Source organism: Tenrec ecaudatus, chromosome 2, assembly GCF_050624435.1.
Source record: "Tenrec ecaudatus isolate mTenEca1 chromosome 2, mTenEca1.hap1, whole genome shotgun sequence".
Classification (NCBI taxonomy): domain Eukaryota; kingdom Metazoa; phylum Chordata; class Mammalia; order Afrosoricida; family Tenrecidae; genus Tenrec; species Tenrec ecaudatus.
The window spans coordinates 302,475,646-302,500,947 of NC_134531.1; the positions used below are offsets into that span (position 1 = coordinate 302,475,646).

General features: G+C 39.9%; 1 protein-coding gene across 6 annotated transcripts in view; it reads left to right on the plus strand.

The window, feature by feature from the left end:
* The window catches only part of SENP7 (SUMO specific peptidase 7), a 155,739-nt gene that overhangs the window by 47,613 nt on the left and 82,824 nt on the right, over window positions 1-25,302 (plus strand). For 4 of the 6 annotated variants that reach the window (XM_075542603.1, XM_075542604.1, XM_075542605.1 and 1 more), the window contains 2 exons: window positions 11,243-11,440; window positions 19,086-19,283. In XM_075542603.1, coding sequence (XP_075398718.1) covers window positions 11,243-11,440; window positions 19,086-19,283 — 396 coding nt within the window. Of the gene's footprint in view, window positions 1-166; window positions 286-11,242; window positions 11,441-19,085; window positions 19,284-25,302 lie in introns of those variants that run through there. The other 2 variants (XM_075542608.1, XM_075542606.1) reach the window with 2 other exon arrangements.

The window sequence follows — 25,302 nt, forward strand, 5'->3', positions numbered from 1 at the left end:
CTCTCTGACAGGGTTCTGACAGGGTTAGGCTTTCCGGATCCAACAAGGTTTTGATGCTGTGGCTGAGATTTTCAGTGATTACTTCCTCTGAAGTGGACAGCCATTTCCTTCTTTGTTGTCTGTTCTTAGTAACAGTTCCTCTGAAACCTGTTCCCTTTGGGCATCCCTGCTGGCATTTGAAATACCAGTGACACAGCTTCCAACATCACAGCAACACGCAGGCCGCCCCAGTACAACACATCGACAGACAAGTGGTGGACCATCGTCCATGGCCCTCTACAAACGGTATCAACACCATACCCTCCTTGGGATTTGGATATTACTATTTATATTCTTTGGATCACTTGGCCCGGTATGCTTTTTAATATATGTTTTTGAAGGCAATTTAAGGAGGCTAAGACAAATGTATTACCATAGGAACTTCTCTGTAGTTATCCACTAATTGCAGAAATATTTAAGCATATTTTGTTTGGAGTAAACATAGACATGTATGAACTGGAACCCTTAGTACCAATATTTTGTGACTTACGTGATCTAGGAATGGAGTTATTTCTTCGCAATTTGAATACCTCTTCTTTTTATTTGCTTTAATTAAGACTTCTGATGCAGATTTGACCAGGCACCCTTGTCTTATTCTTGATTTCAAGATTTCAAGGGGAAAGTTTTCAACCTTTCTCCACTAAATATAAGGGGCTATTGGTTTTTCACATATTCCTAGTAGTATATTGATGATTTTTCCTGCCTATTTCAATCTTCATGAGGATTTTCTTGAAGAAATGTTATAATTTATCAAATACTTTTCATAGAAATGTATCCAAAGAAATGATTATGTGGTTCTTTTGCCTGATATATTCTATTACCTTTATTGATTTTCTAATGTTGAATTAGCTCTTTATTCCTGGATTTAATCCTACTTCTTAATAGTGGATGACTTTTTAAAAATAAAACATTTTTTGAGTTTATTAGTTGGGATTTGATACATATATCTTTCCATATTTCAATCATATCAATTAGAATTGTAGAGTTGCTACCACAATCAGTTTCCAAAGATTCTTTTTCTACATGGACTCCCTGACATTGTCTCCCTTTTAACCCCCCTCCCCCTGAACTCCTTATTCTACTTGCTGTCCCTAATAGGTTCCTCAATCCTGGGTTTCATATACTGAAAAATGGAAAAACCTGTAACCGCTTCAAGAGGTGACCTCCATTGACATAACTCCTCTGAGATACATACACTCTACTATGGACGACACAAACCAAACAGAACCACACAAACAGAAAATACAAAAAAAAATTGGAAATGAGATTGGGTATAGCCTGCATCATAGGGAGGATCTCCTGGCAAAGTTGTTACTGCTCAGGTCAGATTTATGCCTTTGACCTTCTACACCTCTCCCCCAAGCACTCTGTTTAGTGACCACTTTCCTCCCTTACCTCAGTTTTAGATAGGGGGAGTTGGCTGGAGATTTATTTCCTAGGAATATCCACAAATGAATCTTGGGATCTCACTGTCATTGATAGTTTCTCCACACTAGAGTCTCACAATTTAGGTTCTGATACTGATCCCTCCTTCAGCTTCGGATTACATGGATTCCAGTCCTTTAGTGACTGATGATGGTGTGCTTCTTCCATGTGGACTTAGTTGAGATCTCACTTAGATCCTGCTTGTCTGGAGACAGTCTTTAAGATCCCAGATGTAGTTTTATCTGATGGCTGGGCACCATCTAGATTCTTCACGCATGACTCTTTTAGTACACTCTTGGAACCTCTCATTTCTATTTTATTGAGAATTTTTGCATTTATCATTTTGCATAATTTATCACTATTTTATAATCTATATTATTTTCTTTTTTTTCGTAATGTCTGTCTGGTTTTGGGATCAGGGCATATTTGTTTTATAGAATGAATTAAATGTATAACTTCTTTATATTTTTGCAGTAGTTTAAACTTATATCTTAATGTTAATTCTTCTCTGGTAGAATTCCTAGGGAAGCCATAAAGTTTAAGATACTTTGTTTTTTTGTTTGGAAGTATTTACTTTTTAATTCAATGTCTACACTTGTTATGCCTCTTTTTAAAAAATCATTTTATTGGGGGTTCGTACAATTCTTATCACAATCCATCCATCTATCCATTGTGTCGAGCACATTTGTACATTTGTTGCTGTCATCATTCTCAAAACATTCGCTTTCTACTTGAGCCTTTAATATCAGCTTCTCATTTCCCCCTCCCTCGCCCTTCCCCCCTCATGAATCCTTGTGATAATTTACAAATTATTATTTTGTCATGTCTATTAAGACACCCTTGATCCACTTTTTAATTTGATGAAAAGGTGTTTAAATTGTGTCTTAGGTAGATCAGTTTCTCGAATTCCTGCATGTTTTATTTCATGCCGTCACCCAGTGCAGCATCTCCTATCCCGCTTTCTCCTGTGTTTCTAGTTCACATGCTTTCTTTTTTCGTGAGCCTTCTGAACCGCGTCCTTGGGTAAATGCTACCCTTTGGATCTCAAATTGTTGACAACGCTAAGGTGTGCATACCTCACTAGTGTTTCTGTTCTCTTGTTTGGCTGAAGATTGAGCCATGGGGTGAGTTCCCTTTCCGGTAGTGGAGGACCGTATTGCTGGAGTTCTCCAAGTCTCAGTGTGACCAGTGAGCCTGGTCTTTTCAGGATTGTGAGTTTTGCTCACCTTTCCCTCCCACTCCGTCAAGGGCCTTCTGATGTGATCCCTTTCAGAGCAGTTAGTGGAGTCAGACACCAGATAGTCCTTGTGGCTTCAGGACTGTGGAGATTGATGTTCAAGTGCTCCATGAATTTAGTGAACTAATTGTTTTCATGTGTCTTTGGGTTTCCTTACGGGCTGTTGTTCCAGATGGGGAGGCACCACTCGTTGTGCCTCAAATGGCCACGCATGCATTTTAACAACGCAGTCACTGCTCGCCAAAATAGGACATAGAACGTTGTCTGTGGAGTATATTATGCCAGTTGTACCGATCTTCCCTGAAACCGTATTTCTGAGCCCCCAGGTCCTGGGACCAATTTCTTTAAGAAGTTTTCATAACTTTGCTACCTGTATGGATGTACATTTGTGGATATATTTATAGCATATATAAATACCATAACCAGATACCCTCTGTCAAACATATGTCAAACATACACCACTTTCCCTCCCATACCTGTTCAGCCTGCGTATCCAGTCATGTGCCTTTTTTGTCGATCACGGCTATGTTGCTTTTAACTCTTGCATTCCTCCTAGTAGGAAATTCTGTGCCTCTTGAGTCAGTTTGGATGGGCTATAAGATTCTAAGATTTTTGTCCATTTCATTTAGGTTACCTAGCTTTTTGCCATATAGTTGTTCAAAATATTGTCATAATGCCCTGGGTCACTTGTAATGTTTCTTCTTTCATTTCTTATTTATATTATTTGTGTTTTTATTTTTCCCTTTGTCAGTCTAGTTTAACATTTGTCAATTGTGTTGATGTTTCTAAAGAATCAATTTCTGTGTAATTTGCTCAGTCAAAAAAATTAATTTATTTATGCCCTGATCCTTCTTGTTTTTGTTCTTTTAGTTGGTTGAGGGCTAGCTTATACTTCTATTTCCTTAACTTGTCCTTTAAGACTTTTGATTTGAATCAAAGTCTTTTATTTAATGTAGGCATTTATTGTTAGAACTTCCTCTGAGTATACCTTTACTGCATTTCATAAACTTTGGTATGTTGTACTTTTATTTTCATTTGATGCTAAGAAATCTGATTCCTCATTTGGTTTCTTCCATGATCCATTGGTAATTGTATGTATGATTAATTGTATGTTGTTTAAATGTCCATGTTTGTGTACTTTGCAGTATTTTTCCTCGCTGTTTTTATTTGCACTCCATTGTGTTCAGAGCTGATATTTTGTCTGAAATGAATAATTTAAAATTATTGGCTTAATTCCTGACCTGTTTGCTGAGGTCTGTTTTATAGAATGATATTTGTAAATATTTTTATTGATCTCCTTATTGCTAAAAAGGATGTTCTATATTTTATCTTTTGCGTGTTTATTACTAAGCATTCATTTGGTTTACACCTTTAGCCAGGAAAGGAGCTGTACTGGTCAAATGGATTATATTTTGGAAATCAATATAATTAATATATAAAATAAATGAACGAGTATAAGAATAAGGGAAGTCAAACAAACAAACAAACAAACAAACAAACAAACAGCCTATGAGTAGGAATGAGGGGGAGAGCAGAGTGGAGACCCAAAACCCATCAGTGTCTATTGGACACACCCCGTCAGAAGGGCCACAAGGAAGAGAAGAGCCAGTCAGGGTGCAGTATAGCACCAATGAAACACACAACCTTCCTCTGGTTCTTTAATGTTTCCTCTGCCCCCCGCTCCACTACCATGACCCCAATTTATCTTACAAATCTGGATACACCGGAACATGTGTACTGGCACAGATAATAGCTCGCAACACAGGGAATCCAGAACAGATAGCCTCCTCAGGACCAATAAGGGGAGCAGCGATACTAGGAGGGTAAGGGTAGGGGTGGGGGTGAAGTAAGGGGGAACCGATCACAATGATCTATGTATAGCCCCGATCCCAGGGGGATGGACAGCAGAAAAGTGGGTGAAATGAGACAGTAGTCGGTGTAAGACATGAAGAAAAAAAGAGTAATTTATAAATTATCAAGGGGCATGGGGGAGGGAAAGTGGGGGAAGAAATTAGGAGCTCGTGCCAGGGGCTCAAGTAGAAAGAAAATCTTTTGAAAAAGATGATGACAGTATATGTATAAATGTGTTTGACAAAGTGGATATATGTATGGATTGTGATACGATCAGTAAGCGCCCCCAATAAAATACAATTTAAAAATAAGGGAAGTGTGGGGCACATGGAGAAGAGGGTGACAATGAAAACAAGAAGAATTTCTGGCAGTTCTGGTGAGGGGCTCAACTGCCATTATTTTGTGAACTACATTAAACCCTGCAACATGGTTGATGTTATTGAGCTAACTCCGTTGTATCTGTAATAAATGTTGAACTGGCAAATATTATGTTGCCTATATTTTTACAACAACAAGCAAGAATTAAAGTTAGAAAGACAGAAGCAAAAAAAAAAAGGGCTAACATGATCACAAAAGTGGTTTCCCAGAGCAAGTCTTTTTTTTTAATAAAATCATTTCATTGGGTGCTCATACAGCTCTTATCACAATACATACATACATCCATTTCTACATTTGTTGAAATCATCATTTCCAAAACATTTTTTCCTACTTGAGCCTGTTGTATCAGCTCCTCATTTTTATCCCTCCCTACCCTATCTTCCCTCTCTCCCTCACTTTTGATAATTTATAAATTGTTATTATTTATTCATGTCTTACACTGACCTATATCTCCCTTCACTCACTTTTCTGTTGTCTGTCCCCCAAGGAGGGGGTTATATGTAGATCTTTGGGATCGGTTCCCCCTTTCTACCATCACTTTCCTCTTCCCCTCCAGGTATTGCTACTCTCACTGTTGGTCTTGATGGGTTTATTTGTCCTGGATTCCCTGTGTTTCAAGCTCTGATATATATCAGTGTACATGCTCTGGTCTAGCCAGATTTGTAAGGTAGAATTAGAATCATGATAGTGGGAGAGAAGAAGCATTAAAGAACCTAGAGGAAAGTTTTATGTTTCATCGATGCTATACTGCCCCGACTGGCTCTCACTTCTTTGTGACCCTTCTGTAAGGGGATGTCCAGTTACCGACAGATGGGCTTTGGGTTTCCACTCTCCACTCCCCCTCATTCACATTGACTGACTTTTTTGTTCTGGGTCTTTGATGCCAGGGCAAGTGTTTTTCGTTGCGCACACCGTGATTTCCCCATATGTGGGAAACTCATCTGCCTAATTTGTAGTGGTGGGGGACGGTGTTTGCTGTCTTCTGGGTTGGTTAGGGGTGCGTGGGGCACTGCATGGATATACACTGTTTAGTTTGAATTTTTTATGTATGGGAAAGAAAATTACTGGAACAACCCTTTCTGAATACTATTTGGTTTATGAAGATGTTTTAGGCTAACTGAAGTCAGTGTTTATTACTTCAGGGATATGTCTGTAGTGGGCTTGCTTTCATCCATTTGTATTATATACTATGCTATATCTTTAGCATATTTATAGGGCGAATATAGAAAACAGTAGGGATTTTATCAGTACTATTAAAGCAGTGCCTGTATTACAAAGGAGAAAGAGTCTTTCACTGCGACATTAATCAAATGCTTAAAGCTCATTCAGTCAAGTATGACAATTCAGTCTGTACCTACACAAATAGACGTTCCAGGGAGAAGTTCATAGAATTCTTCCGTAAAAGGAAGTGACCTTTATTTGAAAAACTAAAAGAGCGATGTCCACTGAACTCTGGTTTGCTGTTACCTGCTGTAGAATCTGCCCTACATCCATTATGACCCCAAAATAAAATGCTCCCTGGGCCTGTTCCATCAATAAATAAATCTGTTGGTGAGTTGTCTTAATTAATATTCTCTATTTTACTTCCTTGGGTTCTAATACCTGCTCACTGACTAAACAGAAATCTACAGTCAAACTTCACGACGAAAGGGCTTGGAAATGACGTTGTAATGCCAGTTAGAAATGCTCAAGGTAGTTGTTTACCTGGGCATGCCACAAAGTTTCAGGTCTGCTGCTACATGCCAAAGGGCAGGCCACTCTGCTGTAAGCCTCAGCCTAAAGGCACTGTGAGTCCGCACGTCCATCTTGCCCAGAGGTACCCAGCTCTGCAAGCTAACCCCTGCACACACACGCGCTCATTTTACTTGCACTGTGGGTTGGGAAATTCATCACTCTTGTTCCATTGTCTGGCTTTTGGTTTTGCTGCCGCTTCTCTGATGCTGTAGCCATCACTTGGCTCTAGGAGATACACTATGCAGGAATCTCGGTTCCAGGGGACCTGCTCCACTCCTGGCTCTTGCTGGTAATGAGATCCCTTCTGCTGCTTAGAGGGTTCATTTTATACCCAGCATGTTGGCACTGTAGGGACTCCTACAGTGAACCCTGTCAATACCAATCCCATGCAAGGGAAGGTCTCTTGGTGGGAGTTATAGATTGGCTGGAAGAGCCACATTCAATAATTCACTGTCCCTGCAGCTGGGCGTTGGGGGGTTAGGATCTCCATAGAGTTTTCATGGACTGATTTTTGGCAATGAATTGCCAGGCTTTTCTTCATGGTCTGTTTTTAGTCTGGGAGCTCTGCTTATGCCTGTTCAGTATTATAGCAACGCACAGCCTACAGTGACAGATGGATAGTGACTGAACGTGCTGGTTCTTTGGGAATCAAGCCTGTGCTTCATACATGCAACGTGAGATTCCTACCACTAAACCATCCCTGTCCTCACCTGTAATTTGACCTTCATAATACCGGTGTCCAAAAAAGTATGTAACTGATGTAGACGATTTTGTTATTGTTGATTGATGTATGTGTATTAACTATTGTTAAATTAAAAAACAAAAACAATTCTGGGTTTAGATAAGGGAAGATGTCATTAAAATATATTAAGAGTATGACTTTAGTGACATGAATGGCACAAAGCTTTCAGTCCCTTACCTGCTGATAGGGCATTGACACAAAATGAAGTGAAGCAGCTGCAAGCGTCCATTAATGACTGGAACATGGAATGTACGAAGTATGAATCTAGAAAAATTGGAAGTTGTCAAAAATTAAATTGAACACAAAAATCAATACTCTAGGCCAGGGGTCCTCAAATTTTTTAAACAGGGCCACTTCACTGTCCCTCAGACTGTTGGAGGGCCGGACTATAGGTTTAAAAAAAAAACTATGAACAAATTCCTATGCACACTGCACATTTTTTTAAAAGGGTGGGGACAGACCCAGTCATGGACACGGTGGCCTGCTGGTCTCCTTGCTTTATTAGTTTCCAGCCGATTAGTTCAGAAAGTTGGAGAGGGTGAGGCCGCCACCAGGAACTTTGGACGGACTCTCCTGGGGCAGGCTTGGCAGGTACAGACTGTGGGACAAGACCTCCCAGGCCCCACCAGGGACTGGTAGGAAGACCATGGATCAGTGGCTGCTCTCCAACACATTGATGGCTTCTTCATGGCAATTCTATTTTTTCAGCAACTTAAATGGCAGCTCTACACAGGATTCAATATGGCTACATCTGTGGAAAGAGACAATGGAAAACTCAAGATCATCAGCCAAAGCAGGACCCTCGATTGCTTATATGCAAGTTCAGGTTGAAGCTGAAGAAAATTAGAGAAAATCAATGAGAGCCAGAATACAACTTTGATTATATCCCACTTGAATTTAGAGATCATTTCAAGAACGGACCTGAGCACTAATAACCAAAGACCAGATGAGTTTTGGGATGGTCTTAAGAGCATCATACATGAGGACAGCCAAAGGTTAAAAAGTAGGAGAGAAAGACAAAACCCAAAGAAGAGACATTGAACCTAGCTCTTGAAGGTAGAGTAGCTAAAGCAAATGGGAAAAATGATATAAAAGAGTTGAATAAAACCTTTTAAAAGGTAGCTTGAGAAGACCAAGTAAAGCATAATGGCATATGTACAGAGACCTGGAGTTAGGAAACCCAACGTGAAGAACATGCTCTGCATATCAAGTTGCAAGAACTGAAGCCTAGACTTTATTAAAGACGGCAGGAGCACACTTGCTAGCTGTGGCTAAGTCTCCAGGACCCTTTCTACAGCTTTGCCATAGCCTTTGCGGTTCTTTTCCTGTCTTGTACTACTGTTCTGCAGGCTGAGTCCTCTCTGCCTCGCCCTTTTCTTTCACACTTGCTGTCCTATTCCCTTCCTTTGGCTGCTGTTGTCACTGCACAGAGGATGTTGGTACTGTACACCCCCCCCCAACACACACACACACACACACACACACACACACACACACACCCATCTTTCCTGTAGACTGTGTCCAAGGATACCTGGGGATTTCTATTCACGATAACCAGCCACAGAGGATGTTGGTACTGTGTAAACCCCCCCCCCCCCCCAACACACACACACACACACACACACACATCTTTCCTGCAGACTGTGTCCAAGGATACCTGGGGATTTCTATTCACGATAACCAGCCACAGAGGATGTTGGTACTGTACACCCCACCCCCCCCCGCAACACACACACACACACACACCATCTCTCCTGCAGCCTGTGTCCCAGGATACCTGGGGATTTCTATTCACAATAACCAGCCACAGGACTTGACTCTTCAAGGGCATGCAGGTTGCATCAGGAGCAGTTCAGTCTCAACACTAACTCACTTTTGGAACCCAACCAACTAACAAGGGGAGGGTTTCACCGTCAAACTCGTCTATTTTGTTGCACCTTGTAAGGATCCAGCCATAAGACATGGCAGCCCAGCCTATCTTGTTTTCCTTGGTTTATGACCTGCAGCTTGGTAAAATGGCTGAGATGAAAGGACTTATCGATAATACAAAGTATGACATCAGCGTGTTATGTGAGGGGACAGACCTTGTTAATACTTATGGATAACCATGTTAATGAGCATACATACCTCACCCGGAAAGCAATTTTTTGTGGTAGATCTCGGAAAGACTGTGAAGAAACAATCAGTGGTAGAATGTAGTACCTCAAATAACTATTTCATTTTTAAATTTGGTTTTTCCTCTTTGATACTTTGTAACATTTTAATCTTAGAATATAGTGTATGTTTAAAATTTTTTAAACTTATTTTTTGCATTAAAAGTATTTAGAATGTGAGTACTTTATATGGAAGTTTGTCTCTATTTTGACAGTACAGGGATTTAGCAAAAAGTAGCTGCTTCACTGGGTTGTGGGGAGATGAGCCAGTCAGGGTGCAGGGGAGTAACGATGAAACATATAACTTTCCTCTAGTCCTTAAATGCTTCCTCCCCCCACCATCATGATCCCAATTCTACCTTACAAATCTGGCTAGACCAGAAGATGTACATTGGTACAGATAGCACTGGAAACATAGGGAATCCAGGACAGATGACTCCTTCAGGACTAGTGGTGAGAGTGGCGATGCCTGGAGGTTGGAGGGAAGGTGGGGTGGAAAGCGGGAACTGATTACAAGGATCTGCTTATAGCCTCCTCCCTGGGGGATGGACAGCAGAGAAGAGGGCGGGGGGAGACGTCGGACAGCGTAACATATGACAAAATAATAATTTGGATTATGAAGGGTTTGGGGGAGTGGGGAGGGAGGGGAAAATGAGCAGCCAAATATTAAGGGTTCAAGTCGAAGGCAAATGTTTTGAGAATGATGGCAACCAATATACGTATGTTCTTGACACAATGGATATATGAATGGATTGTGATAAGAATCGTACAAGCCCCCAATAAAATGATTTTTTTTAAAAAGTGGCTGCTTCAAACACATGATTTCTCTGAGGTCTCCTATTTTGTCTTAAAATAGGCAAGCATTTTGCTTTTTATTTAGTAATACTCTTCTGTTAGGTAACCAAGCAAAGAAACAAACAGAAATGCCTGAAGCTGGGGCTGTGGTGACACAGTAGGCTAAGCTTGGGCGGCTGACCTCAAGGATCCCAGTTCAACCCCACCGTGCACTCTGGACCCATAGAGAGTTGCAGTTTCAGAAACCCTATGGAACAGTTCTATTTTCCCTGGTAGGGCTGCTAGGAGTTGGAATTAACTCTTAACTCTAAGGCAATGGATGGGAATGGTTCTAGACCTGAACGCAGTTCTTTAAATTATGTCACAAAGTTATATTGAATGAGCAGGCAAAATATGATCCGGGAAAGCCTGGATTGCTGGTTGAATTTATTAGAGTCTTGTTTTTGAAATTGGTATCAAAATAAATGTTTTTAAAAAGTAAATGTTCTAAATTGATCTGTTTTTATAAATAAAGTAAAATATTGGCTATGTTTAAAACTGTAGATGATGTATTGTCATACTTTTTTTCCCCCCCAAGTCAATAAATGCAAAAACAACATTTTCAGTATCGAGGAATGTGCCTCTGTGTTCAGATGGTGCACATGTCTTGTTCCTCCATTGTTAACAACGACTAAGCATAGATGGGTTCCTAAAATCTCAGGCTAGATCTTTTTAATGTACATTTGAGATTAGTTAGGTATTTTTTTGCTTATGAGACTATTAAAATTAACTGCTTGACTAACTGAAATTTGGAATTTCTGGAGGTTTTCATTGATTATATCTTATAATGAACTTATGTATTATACACTACCGAAAGCTGTATTTATTAACTATTTATTTGAACAACAGGGAACTCAAAGTTATGTTGACGAATGTCCTGTGGACGGATCTAGGACGAAAATTCAGAAAGAGCCTCCCTCGGAGCGATGCTCATTCCTGTGCTGCCCACAAGGAGTGCTCGGCCGCGTTGCCTTCGACAGCTGCGGACCACAGAGAGCCGTGTCACGGAGTAGAGCCTCTTCCCCACAGCTGTACTGTGTCCGAAAGGTATGTTGCTCAGTGTTGTGTGTTCAACCTACCGCATTTGAACGAATATAAATCCAATTCTCTTGAAAATAAGATCGTTGGAAAGGATTTGAATACATTTTGAACATTTAGGTGTCCCCGGTCTAAGCAATTTTATTTCTGATGATATCAATGTGCATAGTTAGGTGATAGTACTGCACTTTCTTAGAATTATTATTTAAGACAAGTACCTTTAGTGCATTTAATTTACTTTAAAATAATTTGAACCTTATATTCACCTTTTTTAGAACGCATTTCTGATGTACAATGAAAGCTTGCATATAGTGATTATTTTCTGTATTGTAGCACATAATATTAAAATATCTACTTTGGATTCTAAATACCTTTGACTTTATGATCTTTCTTATACTTTACATCCATTTTGGGGAAAAAAAAGGCGATCTTTCAATTTTGTCCTTGAGAGATTTTCATAGTAAATACTTGGTTTAATTTTGAAAACAAGCCTAATTTAGGCTTATAATTTTTCAAAAGTTTGTATACAGAATTTGGAGATGAAAACTAGGAATTATTTCTAGAAGCTTGTGATTTGTAGTGAAGTTTTTCACAAACGTAAATAAATGTATTTATTTACATTTGCAGTTTTAACATTTATTTACTTTTTTTTTCTGCATGGGGAGAATGTGCTTTGATGTCAATTAGAATAATCTCCCACTACATAGATAGTACTTTCGTTATGTAGTTTATAATGAGTGACATTATATAATGCTTTATGCCAAGACATATAAAACCACTAAATTTGAGCAGTATTTAAAAAAATAAAGCTGTGTTTTAATTGAACAAAAGGACAAATTTAACAAAAGGAAAACCAATAAAAAGCCAAGTTTAATGAGACCTATCTTTCTAGATTATTCTTCATGTAGATATATCATTCTAAAGCTCCTAAATCTTAGCATCTAGACAAGTTAGCATCCATCATCCATTTATGCAGTACTTAGTTCTCATTTTACTGGGTCTGTTTGTTTTCTTATTCAGGACAGGTGAATTTTCCTTTTGCTCTGTTAACAGATATAAAGAGGAGGAAGTTAAAAGAATGGCTTTTCCAATTCCTTTGACTCTTTTGAAAGGAAGCTTTAACACTCTCTGCTATCAGTGGTAGAAAGAAAATGCTTCATCATCAGGATTGTTAGCCCTTGACAGTCCTTTTCCATTTAGAATAGGTGGTATTTTATTCTTTCAGAACAATAGTTCCTCCTACTAGGAATGTTTAGTAGCTAGATTATGTATTACATGAAATTGAAACATAACATGAAGTAACAAAACTAAGCTAAAAACCAAACCCACTGTCACCTATTGGATTCTAAATCATGATGATCTTTTAAAAAAATCATTTTATTGGGGGCTAGCACAATTCTTATCACAATCCATACACACATATGGATGTACATTTGTTGCTATCATCATTCTCAAAAAATTTGCCTTCGACTTGAGCCCTTAATATCTGCTCCTCATTTTCCCCGTTCCTCCCACTTCCCCCATCCAATGAATCCTTCATAATTCATAAATTATTATTTTGTCATATGTTACTTTCCGATATCTTATCCTGCCCTCTTCTCTGCTGTCCATCCCCCAGGGAGGAGGTTATATGTAGATCCTTGTAATCATTTCCCCCTTTCTATCCCACAGTCCCTCCACTCTCCTGGCATTGCCACTCTCACCACTAGTCCTAAAGGAGTCATCTGTCCTGGATTCCGTGTGTTTCCAGTGCTATCTGTACCAATGCATATCCTCTGGTCTAGCTAGATTTGTAAGGTAGAATTGGGATCATGATGGTGGGGGGAGGAAGCATTTAAGGACTAGAGGAAAGTTACATGTTTCATCATTGCTACCCTGCACCCTGACTGGTTCATCTCCTCCCCACAACCCTTCAGTAATGGGGTGTCTGGTTGGCTACCGATGAGCTTTGAGTTTCCACTCTGCACTTACCCACATTTACAATGATAGGATTTTTTGTTCTTTGATACTTGATACCTGATCCCTTCTACAGCTCACGGTCATACCAGCTGGTGTGTTTCTTCCATGTGGGCTTTGTTGCTTCTGATCTAGGTAATCATGATGATCTTATAGGACAGTGGGCTTCTACATCTTCTAGAAATCAAACTGCCTTATCTTTCTGTACCATTTTTGTTTTCATATTTGTTCTGTATCCCTCCTACAATGGATTCTTCAAAATGCAGCTTGTGAGTCGGTCTTAGCTTCTCTAGCTCCTTGATCCTTCCTTGTGGTCATTGACCTGCCAGTCACTTTGTTGGCTGTGGTGGCTTATGTATTGGGATGAGACTAAACGCTCTGCTACTGTTTTTTTTTTTCTTTCCAGAGCTTATTAACCTTTAAAGTGGACAAAGATAAGACAAAGAAAGATCTTTGGTCTGCAAAGGATTCATGGCCAGGAGCTAGTTATAGGTGATAGGAAACAAAGGAAATCATCTTTTTTTCGATGGCAGTGAGTGAGGTGAGTGAGTAAGAGAGAAAGCGAAGGAGAGAGTGAGAAAGTAATTGGAAATCATCATTTAATCATAATTTAAAAAAAATTAAAAAACATTTTATTAGGGACTCATACAACTCTTATCACAATCCATACATACACAATTGTGTAATTTCAAAGCATTTGCTCTCCACTTAAGCCCTTGGCATCAGGCCCTCTTTTTTTCCCCCTCCCTCCCCGTTCACCCCTCCTTCATGAGCCCTTGATAATTTATAAATTATTATTTTGTCATATCTTGCCCTATCCAGTGTCTCCCTTTACCCCCTTTGCTGTTGTCCGTCCCCCAGGGAGGAGGTCACATGTAGATCCTTGTAATCGGTTCCCTCTTTCCAACCCACTCTCCCTCCACTCTCCCAGTATCGCCCCTCACATCCCTGGTCCTGAAGGTATCATCCACCCTGGATTCCCTGTGCCTCCAGCTCTTATCTGCACCAGTGTGCAACCTCTGCTCTATCCAGACTTGTAAGGTAGAATTCGGATCTTGATAGTTGGGGTGGGGGGCATTTAGGAACTGGAGAAAAGCTGTATTCTTCATCGGTGCTACATCGCCCCCTGACTGACTCATCTCCTCCCCTAGACGTCATGATTTGCAACAAATCAATTCATCACGGTTGCAGGTGGGCCTACAGAAATGGGGAAAGGACCGTAACTGGGAAATATGCACAGTTCAGATTAGGAAAGGTTATAGGATTGCTACTATACTCCTTTCCCCATCTGCCATTAGTATTTCACATGCATTTCTTAGCAGGATCACTCACGATAGGCAGGTTTCAGTGGAACCACCAGACGCAGGCAGAATAGGAAAATGTACCCACCACACCACTCTTCAGAAAATTAGCTAGTGAAAACCTATGTCTCGATACCATGCAGAAGATGAACCCACCCTGCTCACAATTCTGTGTGAGGGAGAGGAGCGACAGTGGAAAATAATCCATTAGTAATAAGAATGTATACGTTAACGGAAACTGGGAGTCATTAAAAACACACAGCGCTGGAAGATTGATAACCTAGATTTTTGTGAAATTGATATCGGCCCTTTTCAATTTAACACTCACATTCTATTGTGAATAACATTGAAGGATTGGCATTACATTCATTGTTAAGAATATTTTCATATCCATTCTGCAGTACAATGCAGCCTGTGATAAGTCAGTATTTATATGTCTATAAAGAATATCAGTAAATACGACATTCCCATTTATACACAAGCTGTAAATGACAAAGATTAATAAATGGAAGATTTTGATGACCTGTTGTAATCTGAAATGGATCACATATGCAATTCAGATGCACATGTACCTATTAGTTATTGGACTGGGAAAAATTGAAATACAGAAGGTTCAGTTGTTAGAAAATATGGCTTTGATGATAGTTACAACACCAGAGCTCACATAATAGGATAGTTAACAAGACCAATTAATTGTTCATAAGAAATGTTTATTTTCAACAACATATCCAGTGACTATGCACCTGGCCCTCACTGTATGGATTAGCTAGGAATCTACTCAACTATATTGAAAAGATGATTAAAAAGCTTAATATCACCTCCTGAGACAAAACCAGGGGCCCGCTGCAGAACACACTATCAATTGCTTATATGCAAGTATAAGTCAAAGCAGAAAAAGTTAAAGCAAATTCAACAAACCCAGAATTGGACCTCGGACCTATTCTGCTTGAATTTAGAGACTGTCTCAACAGTAGAGTTCACCCCAGAGATGTGGTATATATCAAGGAAGCGTAATTGTAAAAGGAAAGGACAAGAAATGGAGGAAAATGGGTTATTGCCTATGAAGCTCTGAGTTTTAGTTTATAGTGATAGAAAAATAACATTAAAGGGCAGGGGTTGCACCGCCGATTAATGACATTGATGTCAGTAGCTTTACATGTGTAAAATTTGAATTGGCAGATGTGTGATAGAGACAGCTGCAACAACACATTGCGATGTGTGTAACAACAGCAGTTGAGGCTGCTATGTACGAGCAGATACCTTGAGGAATCTGTTTTCCTTATTTGGAGGGTCATGGTTTCATGGACATGCCAGGTAATTGTTCTGATGGCAGTTTTGGTATTTCCGTTGTACCTCCTTGCTCATTAGGAGCCCTGGCGAGGTCACTGTTATGAGTTGGGCTTTGTAACCACAAGATCAGCAGTTCAACTATGAGTCATATGCACTTTTATAAAAGAGTTAGAGTCTTAGAAACCCAAAGAGGCGTTTTTTCACCCTGTTTTATGGGGTTGTTATGTATCGGCATCTACTTGATGGCAGTGAGTCTTTTTAAAAAAATAAGTTTTCCTTGTTGTAGTGCCTGGGGCTTAGAGGTGGCATACAGCCATCTTAGGTACATTAATTGTTCTCTGGTCACCTGTAGTAGGAGCTCTGGGGGTGTAGTGGTTATGTGTTGGGCTGCCAACTGTGAGGCTAGCAGTTTGAAACCACCAACTGCTCCTTGGGGGAAAGAGCAGGCTTTCTACTCCTATAAAGAAGTATAGTCTCAGAAACCCACAGGGCCAGTTCTGTTCTGTCCTGGACAGTCACCCTGAATGAAAATTGACTCGATGGTAGTGAGTTTGGTTTTGGTGGCTCATCTGTAGGGAGGAACATGAGGTTTTCTACTCTCTTAAATAGTATTGGGCGTTCACAGGCAGTTCTGCCCTGTCCTACCGGGTTGCTGTTAGTCAGAATTAACTCGAGGGCAGTGACTTTCTATTTTTTTCTTTTAGTCGCCTGTAGCAAAGGAGAGTCAGGAGCAGAAGGAGGAATTAGATGTGTGAACAACAGCTGTCTTTGCCTTAAGACCAGAAGGACTGCATGGTGTCTAGGTACCATGGATGCGTTCATAAAAGCATGTACAAGAGTCCTGATCAAAAGGAGAAAATGCAGAGCAAGATGAATTCTAGATTTTTTAGTTGCTTGCTAGCTATAAGATTGGTAGATCAAGCCCAACTGTAGCTTTGAATTCCTATATAGAATTTAAAAACTTGGAATTCTTATCTAGAATTGCTGAGTGAAATTGACCAGATATCTCGCAGTGGGTTCTCTTACTATCATATATGCAATCTGAGTTAAGTCATTTTTGCTTGATTTAGCATTTGTTATTTTTCAGTTATAAGATTGTAATTGTTTCTTCGAAATTTTCTATTGAATGATCATAACAAATCTTTCCATAACCGGGCAATTTAATTTTGTAGTTATCTGTGTTTTGAATAACTACTGAAAAAAAAAGCATAATTTTTGAGAAAAATTGGTTAAAGCTTTATGCACCTCAATAGCATCCATTCGTATTATATTTAAATTGGCTACTTGTTAAAAGTGTAATTACACAGAGCAAGGAAGTCCTGAGTGTGTACCAAAAGTAGACTTTGGGCCCAACTGGAAAACACTCCTGAAGGTCAACAAACAGACCTTGAACTATTTACAGGCTTTTCTTTTTTTGATCATTGTTGTTGTTCTATTTTCTTTTGTTGCTTTGTTTTGCTCTGTCTTATTTTTGTGCATATTATTATCTCTGCAGGTCTATCTAGATAAGATAGGCTAGATAATCTGGAGGAGAAAACAATGGGATTGATGGTTCCAAGGGGAACTCAGGAGAGGAGGAGGTGGGGGGGGGGGGGAAGAAGGAAGTAGTGTTAATCAACCCAGGGATGGGGGAACAACAAGTGATTCAAAATCTGTGATAAGGAGGGTGTAGGAGGCCTGGTAAGGCTTGATCAAGGGCAATGTAACCGAGAGGAATTACTGAAACCCAAATGCAGGCTGAGGATGATAGTTGGACAAGAGGAAAGTAAAAGGAAATAGAGCAAAGAACTAGGTGGCAAAGGGCAGTTGTAGAGGTCTAAATATAGGCATGTACATATGTAAATATATATATGATGGGAAAATAGATTTATGTGCATGTATTTATAAGTTTAGTATTAAGATAGCAGATGGACATTGGGCCTCCACTCAAGTACTCCCTCAAAGCAAGAACACTTTGTTCTACTAAACTGACGTTCCATGATGCTCACTTTCCTGACGCGATCGCTGAAGACAAAGTGGGTGCATAAGCAAATGTGGTAAAGAACGCTTATGGAGCCTGGCTATCAATCCATATAGCGTCTGGGTTTTAAAGGCTTGAAGATAAACAAGCAACCATCTAACTCAGAAGTAACAAAGCCCACATGGAAGAAGCACACCAGTCTGTGAGATCATGAGGTGTTGAAGAGATCAGGTATCAGGCATCAAAGAACAAATAATCATATCATTGTGAATGAGGGGTAGTGTGGCGTGGGGACCCAAAGTCCATCTGTAGGCACCTGGACATTCCCTTACAGAAGGGTCATGGAGAGGAGACTAGCCAGTCAGGGTGCAGTATGGCAACGATGAAACATACAACTTTCCTCTAGTTCTTTAATACTTCCTACCCACCACTATCATGATCCAAATTCTGCCTTACAAATCTGGCTAGACTAGAGGATGTGCACTGGTACAGATAGGATCTGGAAACACAGGGCATCCAGGACAAATGAGCCCCTCAGGGCCAGTGGTGAAAGTGGTGATACTGGGAGGGTGGAGGGAAGGTGGGGTAGAAAGGTGGAACTGATGACAAAGATCCACATATAGTCCCCTCCCTGGGGGACGGACAACAGAAGAGTGGGTGAAGGGAGACGTCAGACAGTGTAAGACATCATGCAACAATAGTAATTTATAAATCTTCAAGGGTTCATGAAGGATGGGGGCACTTGGGGGGAGGGATATAAATGAGGAGCTGATACCATAGGCTCAAGTAGAAAGCAAACGTTTTGAGACTGATGATGGCAACAAATGTACAAATGTGCTTGACATAATGGATACATGTATGGATTGTAATAAGAGTTGTATGAGCCCCCAATAAAATGATTTTTTCAAAAGTGTAATTACAGTTGTAGGTTAATCTTTACCAATTTATGAGAAAAAAGTACTTTTAGAAACAAAACAAAAAAGAATGTGCTCATTTAGACTTTGGGGTATTCATTGCTTTTTAGAGTGTTATTGTTCTGGTAGTTTGCTTGTGTCAAAAAGAAAATGTTTGAAAATTCCGCTTCCTATAATACATGTTTTCACTGAAAACTCCAGTCTAGTACAGTGTTTGTTATTCTGTGTGACAGGATACCCAGAGTTCTATTGACGAATGTTCTGGGCACGGACTTAGGAAGAAAATACATAAAGGAAGTGCCTGTCCCAAAGGCCAGTTTGGGTGACTCAGACCACTTGCGATCAGAGCAGCCTTCTTCACCACCTGCTGATGGCAACCTAGAGTCTTGTCCAAACCAAAAGCCTCACAAGAGCTGTTGTTTTTCTGAAAGGTATGTTTAGTGGTACGTTTCCTCAAAATAAACATTATATTTTCTCTTGTCACCCCGCCCCATTATTTCTCCACAGATGCCATTGCTAAGTGTGAGGCAACTGTGCCCTGATGACTGCTCAGGCTTGTCTCCCGTGGTGACTGGCATGGCCGTGCTTACCAGCAGTCCATTGTCCACACCAGTTTCAAATGTATCAGCCACGCTCAGTGTATGTTGGGAAAATGGATTTAGATTTTAAATGAAATTTTACTTACCTAAACTCATAGGAGCAATTCTGCCCTGCCCTATATAGGGTCGCTTTGAGTTGGCATCCACTTGATGTCAGTGAATCTGCATTTCAACATTATAGTTTCTTCATCTGTAATGATTTAAATCCGTACCCCTGATATCTATTGATATATTTTTATCACATTCACTGCCCTATTGATCCATTTGTTCATTTATCTTACTCTTTTTTTATCCCTGGATTCTAAATGTCTAACTGGCACCTAATGTCCACTAAATATTTATTTACTGAATGCATTTACTGAATTACAAACATGATTTAAAATGGCTGAGTTCCAGTGTTGTGCTCGTGAAAGAAATATGTAAACTCGAAGTTTCCTTTGTTTTGCTCTTAAGAGAAGCCACGTGGGCAGCCGAAATCATAAAGAAAGAATCTGAGGGGAAAGAACACGTTAGGGGGGATATTAAGTGAATACCACTAGCTATTTTAACACTCCTTTCTTAGGAATTCTTGAAACTTTTTTTTTTAATAATACATGGAATAAAGGGTTTTCACCCAAGGGAAATTTTATTTTATTCCCTTCCTTCCCCAGCTATCCAAATAAAACTCTGGTTTGTACTTCTCTCTTAAGTCTAATTCCAGTGTTGTGGGTAGATGCCACCGAGTTGGCTCCGTCCCATAGTGACGTACGCACAACAGAACGGAACACCATGGTCCGAGGCCCTCCTTATCATTGTGCCTGAGCCCAGTGTTGAAGCTATGGCGTCCGTCCGTCTCATTGAGGGCCTTCCTCTTTTTCCCTGCTCCTCAACTCTCCCAAACATGCTGGCCTTCTCCAGGAACTGGTTCTCCGGACAGTATGTCCAAATTATCTGAGGTGAAGTCTTGCCATCCTTGCCTCTACGAAGCAGCCTGGCCTTACTTCTTCCAACACAGATGGGTTTGTCCTTTTAGCAGTCCATGGTACTTTGAATCTTCTTCTCCAGCACCACTTTCAGATGCCTTGATTCTTCTTTGATCTTCCTTGTTCATCCAAGAATATTTATCATTGACTTCTTAAAGATCGACTGTTAATTTCATACCTTTCTAACAAACCTTATTCTTCTAAACTGTATTTTTATCAACTTTCCAATGTCTTTTTTTCTCTTAGGTTTATTCTATTTTGTGAATTACAGTGAAAATCTTAACTTTATCAGATTACTTTCTAAATTTTCTAAGGAAAATGAAAGTTTGATGCCATTATCCAGTTATTAAATTTAATGTAGAGTTGAACATATATTAGACATACAGTTACCGTCTTATATTTGTTGTTGCTTGTGTTTTCCACCACCATTAGACCATGAGAAGAGCTATCATGTCTGATTTGCCTTTATAGTCAGTGCTTAGTTCAATACATACCGAATTTTGTGCACTTGGGTTAATGTTTATGTTGTGTAACTCAAATCTTCAGTTTCCTGAGTTGTAAAATGAAAAACAACTTAATATTATATTTTTTGAGAAATAATTTTAAATGCCCTTTCTACCACATGTAGTTTTTGTATGATCTGTTTTATATCTCATGTATTCATAAAATATTCTTTGACTCTATAACATTTTATACAAATGAGAATGTTATTGAAGATTCTTAATATAAGAAAGACAGCTTATGGACTTGCCATGGAAATCAAATAACATCAAAATATAGTCATGCTGTTAATAGGTAATAGCATTATTGGCTCATGTGCCGAAATTCAAAAGAAAAAGAAACAACTGCAATTTGCAGATTATATGATATGTAAGAAACACCAAAGACTTGATACAAAATTTGTTGTAACGACTTGAAAAATTTGGCAATGTGGCAGCATATAAAATAAACACACAAAAAGGACTGTCATACAAAAATCAATGTGATTTCTGAATACTGATTAAGAGAGCTCTGAAAAAAAGGCAAGAACACACAACCATTTATACAGCCACTCCCAAAAGGGAAATACTTAAGGTGGGGAGGAGATGAGTCACTCAGGGTGCAGTGTAGCATTAGTGAAACTCACAACCTTCCTCTAGTTCTTAAACACTTCCTTCTCTCCACTATCGTGATCCCAACTTTACCTTGCAATCCTGGTTAGACCAGAGGATGCATAGCAGTGCAGATGGGAACTGGACACACAGGGAATCCAGGACAAATGAGCCCCTTAGGGCCAGTGATGAGAGTGGCGATACTGGGAGAGAAAGGTGGGTAGAAAGGGGGAACGGATCACAAGGATCTATATGTAACCTTTCTGGGGGATGTGCAACACAAAAGTGGGTGAAGGGAGATGCTGGGCAGTGTAAGATACGATAAAATAATAATTTACCAATTATCAAGGGTTCATGAGGGAGGGGGGAGCAGGGTAGGAGGGGGGAAGGAAAATGAGCTGATTCCAGGAGCCCAAGCGGAAAGCTAGTTTTGAGAATGATGAGCTCAATGAATGATAAGTGTGCTTTGCACAATTGATGTATATGTGGATTGTGATGAGTTGTGTGAGCCCAATAAAATGATTTAAAAAAAGAGAAATACTTAGGAATAAACCTAGCCAGAGAAACAAAAGACTTCTACACAGAATACTATTACAAGAACCAAAAGCCACCCACATAAATGGAAGAATAATTCATGCTCGTGGATAGGAAATCTTTTAACATTGTAAAAATGTCACTACCCAAATCAAAGTCTATTAATACAATTTAATTCTTATCCAGATCCCAACTGTGTTGGTCTCAAAATTGGCAAGACTAATCACTAGCTTTATTTGGAGAGGGAGGATATGCCTAGAACTTCTTAAGAAGAAGAACAAAGTATGAGACCTGTCCCTGTTGTTAAATCCTGCCGAATCAGTTCTCCTAGTGACCCTATGCACAATAGGACAAAACACTGCTCAGTCCTTCAGAAGAATGAGACACAGGAACCATCTTTCACTCCATGTTAAGAAAATGAACTCAAGATGGATCACAGACCTAAACATAATCCCAGAACTGTAAAGATCATCAATGAAGAAATAGGGACACACTCTTAAGAGCCCTGTTGCAGGGCACAGGCACATGATCATGTATAATGAAGGAAGCATATAGTAGAAGACTAGACAGATGACAGGAACCTGGTTAAAAAAATAAGGTAGTTATGTAACTCAAAGGGCTTCATCAAAACAGTACAAAGAGAACCCACAGAATGGTGGGAAAATTTGGTAGCATAACCGACAAGGAACTAATCTCTAAAACCTATAGAAAACGGCAATGCCTCATTAAGAAAAGGACAAATAATAATGAAAAAATTAGCAAGGTAGATGCATAGAAGATTCACTAGAGATGACATCTAAATGGCTAACAAACGTGAAAACGCTCATGATCGTTATGTATCCAGCGAGATGCAAATGAAAGCAACGCTAAGATACACCTTGCAAAGGCAATGGCAGCTCAGTTAGAAACAACAGAAAACAACAAATGCTTGGAGGGTACGGAGATACAGCAACTGTCATATCGTGTTGGTGAGTCAGTAAATTGGTATAACTTCTGTGGAAAGTGATACGGCATCACTACAGAGGACCGGAAATAGAATTCATCTGCTGGGAATATCCTAAAGGAACAAGCGCCAAACAGGAACAGACCTGCCCACCCATGCTCGTCGCAGTACTGTTCACAACACGAAGGTGGACACATCCCAAGTGCCTATTAGTAGAAGAAGATACACAGATACTGGACCAACACACAATGGAATTTTATGTATGACTGAAAAACAATGATGGAGCCAGGAAGCACCTCATAGCATGGATGGATCTGGAAAACATTATGCTAAGTGAAATTAGTCAATCAAAAGGACGGATATTGTGTGAAATAATTGTTTAAGAATTACAAACCAACACAAAGACTTTCATGACTTTAGAGTTTAAGGTAGGGAAAAAGGGGGAAAGAAGCAGCATTAGAAGAAAGCCGATGGTGCCCGGCTGTCAAAAGATGAGGAATCTGGGGTTCTATAGGCTGGAAGATAAACAAGTGACCATGTAACAGAAACAACAAACCCCACTGGAAGAAGCACACCAGTCTATGATATCACAAGGCGTTGAAGGGATCAGGTATCAGGCATCAAAGGCCAAAAAAAAAAAATCATAGCATTGTAAATGGGGAGTGCAGAGTGAGGACCCAGGGCCCATCTGGGGGAAATTAGACGTCACACAGCCGGTCAACGTGCAGTGTAGCGATGATGAAACATACAATTCTCCTCTATTTCTTGAATGCTTCCCTCCCCCCACTATCATCCCAGCTGGACCAGAGGATGTACACTGGTACTGATAGGTACTGGAAACACAGGGAATCCAGCACAGATGATCCCTTCAGGACCAGTGTGGAGAGTGGTGATACTGGGAGGGTGGAGGGAAGGTGAGGGAGAAAGGGGGAACAGAAGACAATGATCTACATTTAACCTCCTCCTTGGGGTATAGACAGTGGAGAAGTGGGTGAAGGGAGACATTGGATGGTGTAAGATATGACAAAATAATTTATAAATTATCAAGGGTTCAGGGGGGAGGGGGAGGGAAGGGAAAAATGAGTTGATACCAAGGGCCCAACTAGAAAGCAAGTGTTTTGAGAAGTATGATGGCAACATATGTACAAGTGTGCTTGACGTGGATGGATGGATTGTGATAAGAGTTGTATGAATCCCCAATAGAATGATTTTGTTTTGGTGGGGGGATAGCATTAGGTTCACCCAGCTATTTACTTGGGTGAAAGGTAAGATTGTAATGCACAAGAGGGGAAAAAAATGAAACAACGCTGAACATTCCTTAACAGTTGGAACATATGCTGCATAAAGTATGAACGGAAAATTGATCGTCATGAAAAATGAAATGGAACCAGGATTATCCACTTTGAAGCAGATGACCGTATGGTTTCCTGTGCTGCCCATGGCTGATTGAAGAGGAGCGCCAGTTGAGTCACTGTCAGTGGGAACATTCCAGTATCAGCCCTAAAGCACAGTGCTGGCGGTGACCGTATCAATGAAGTCCACATGCTTCCAGGAAGACCGCTCAATAAGACTTTTTCAAGTTTATTGACCAATCACTAACGCCAGAGATGAAGAAATTAAATATGTTTTGAGCACTTCTGTAGTTGGATGTCAATCACATGTGCAATCAAATCCATTGGTAATTATTGGTGATTGGGATACAAAAGTTGGAAATAAAGGAGAAGGACCAGTAGTTGAAAACTAATGGCTTTTGCAATGAAAAGTAAAAATGTGACTCATAAAGATACCTCCAAGCCATGGTATTGTCATGCAGATGCATGGGAGATCTGGACAGCTACCGCAAAAGATGAAAGAAGAATGGATGCAATTGAATTTGGTTGGTGGGGGTGAAGCACATTAAGAAGTCTAGTCAGGATGCTCTTTAGAAGCAAGGAGGGCAAATAGTAATGTCACATACTTTGGACATACTATAAGAAGGAACAACCCCTGGAGAAGAACTTCATGCCTGGCAAAATAGAGGGCAATCACAAATTAGGAGGAACTTTGTGAAAAACAAACAAAATGAAATAGCGTTATATCTGACTTCCATCTCCCGAGGCTGATTGCGACCGTACGAGGGGTGAGACATACTTCTAATCTATTTTTCTTAACTTTCTGATCAGTGGAAGTCTGCAGGCAAGTTTTCTAAGTAATATTAGTGTCTAAAAGTTTCAGGGGCTGTCCAATAAAAGGTCTAGTTAAACAGTGGCTTCTGAGGGGTGTGTTTGATAAGTTACATTCAGTGCAGAGATGTAACTCAGGAGGTTATGGTGACTAGGGTT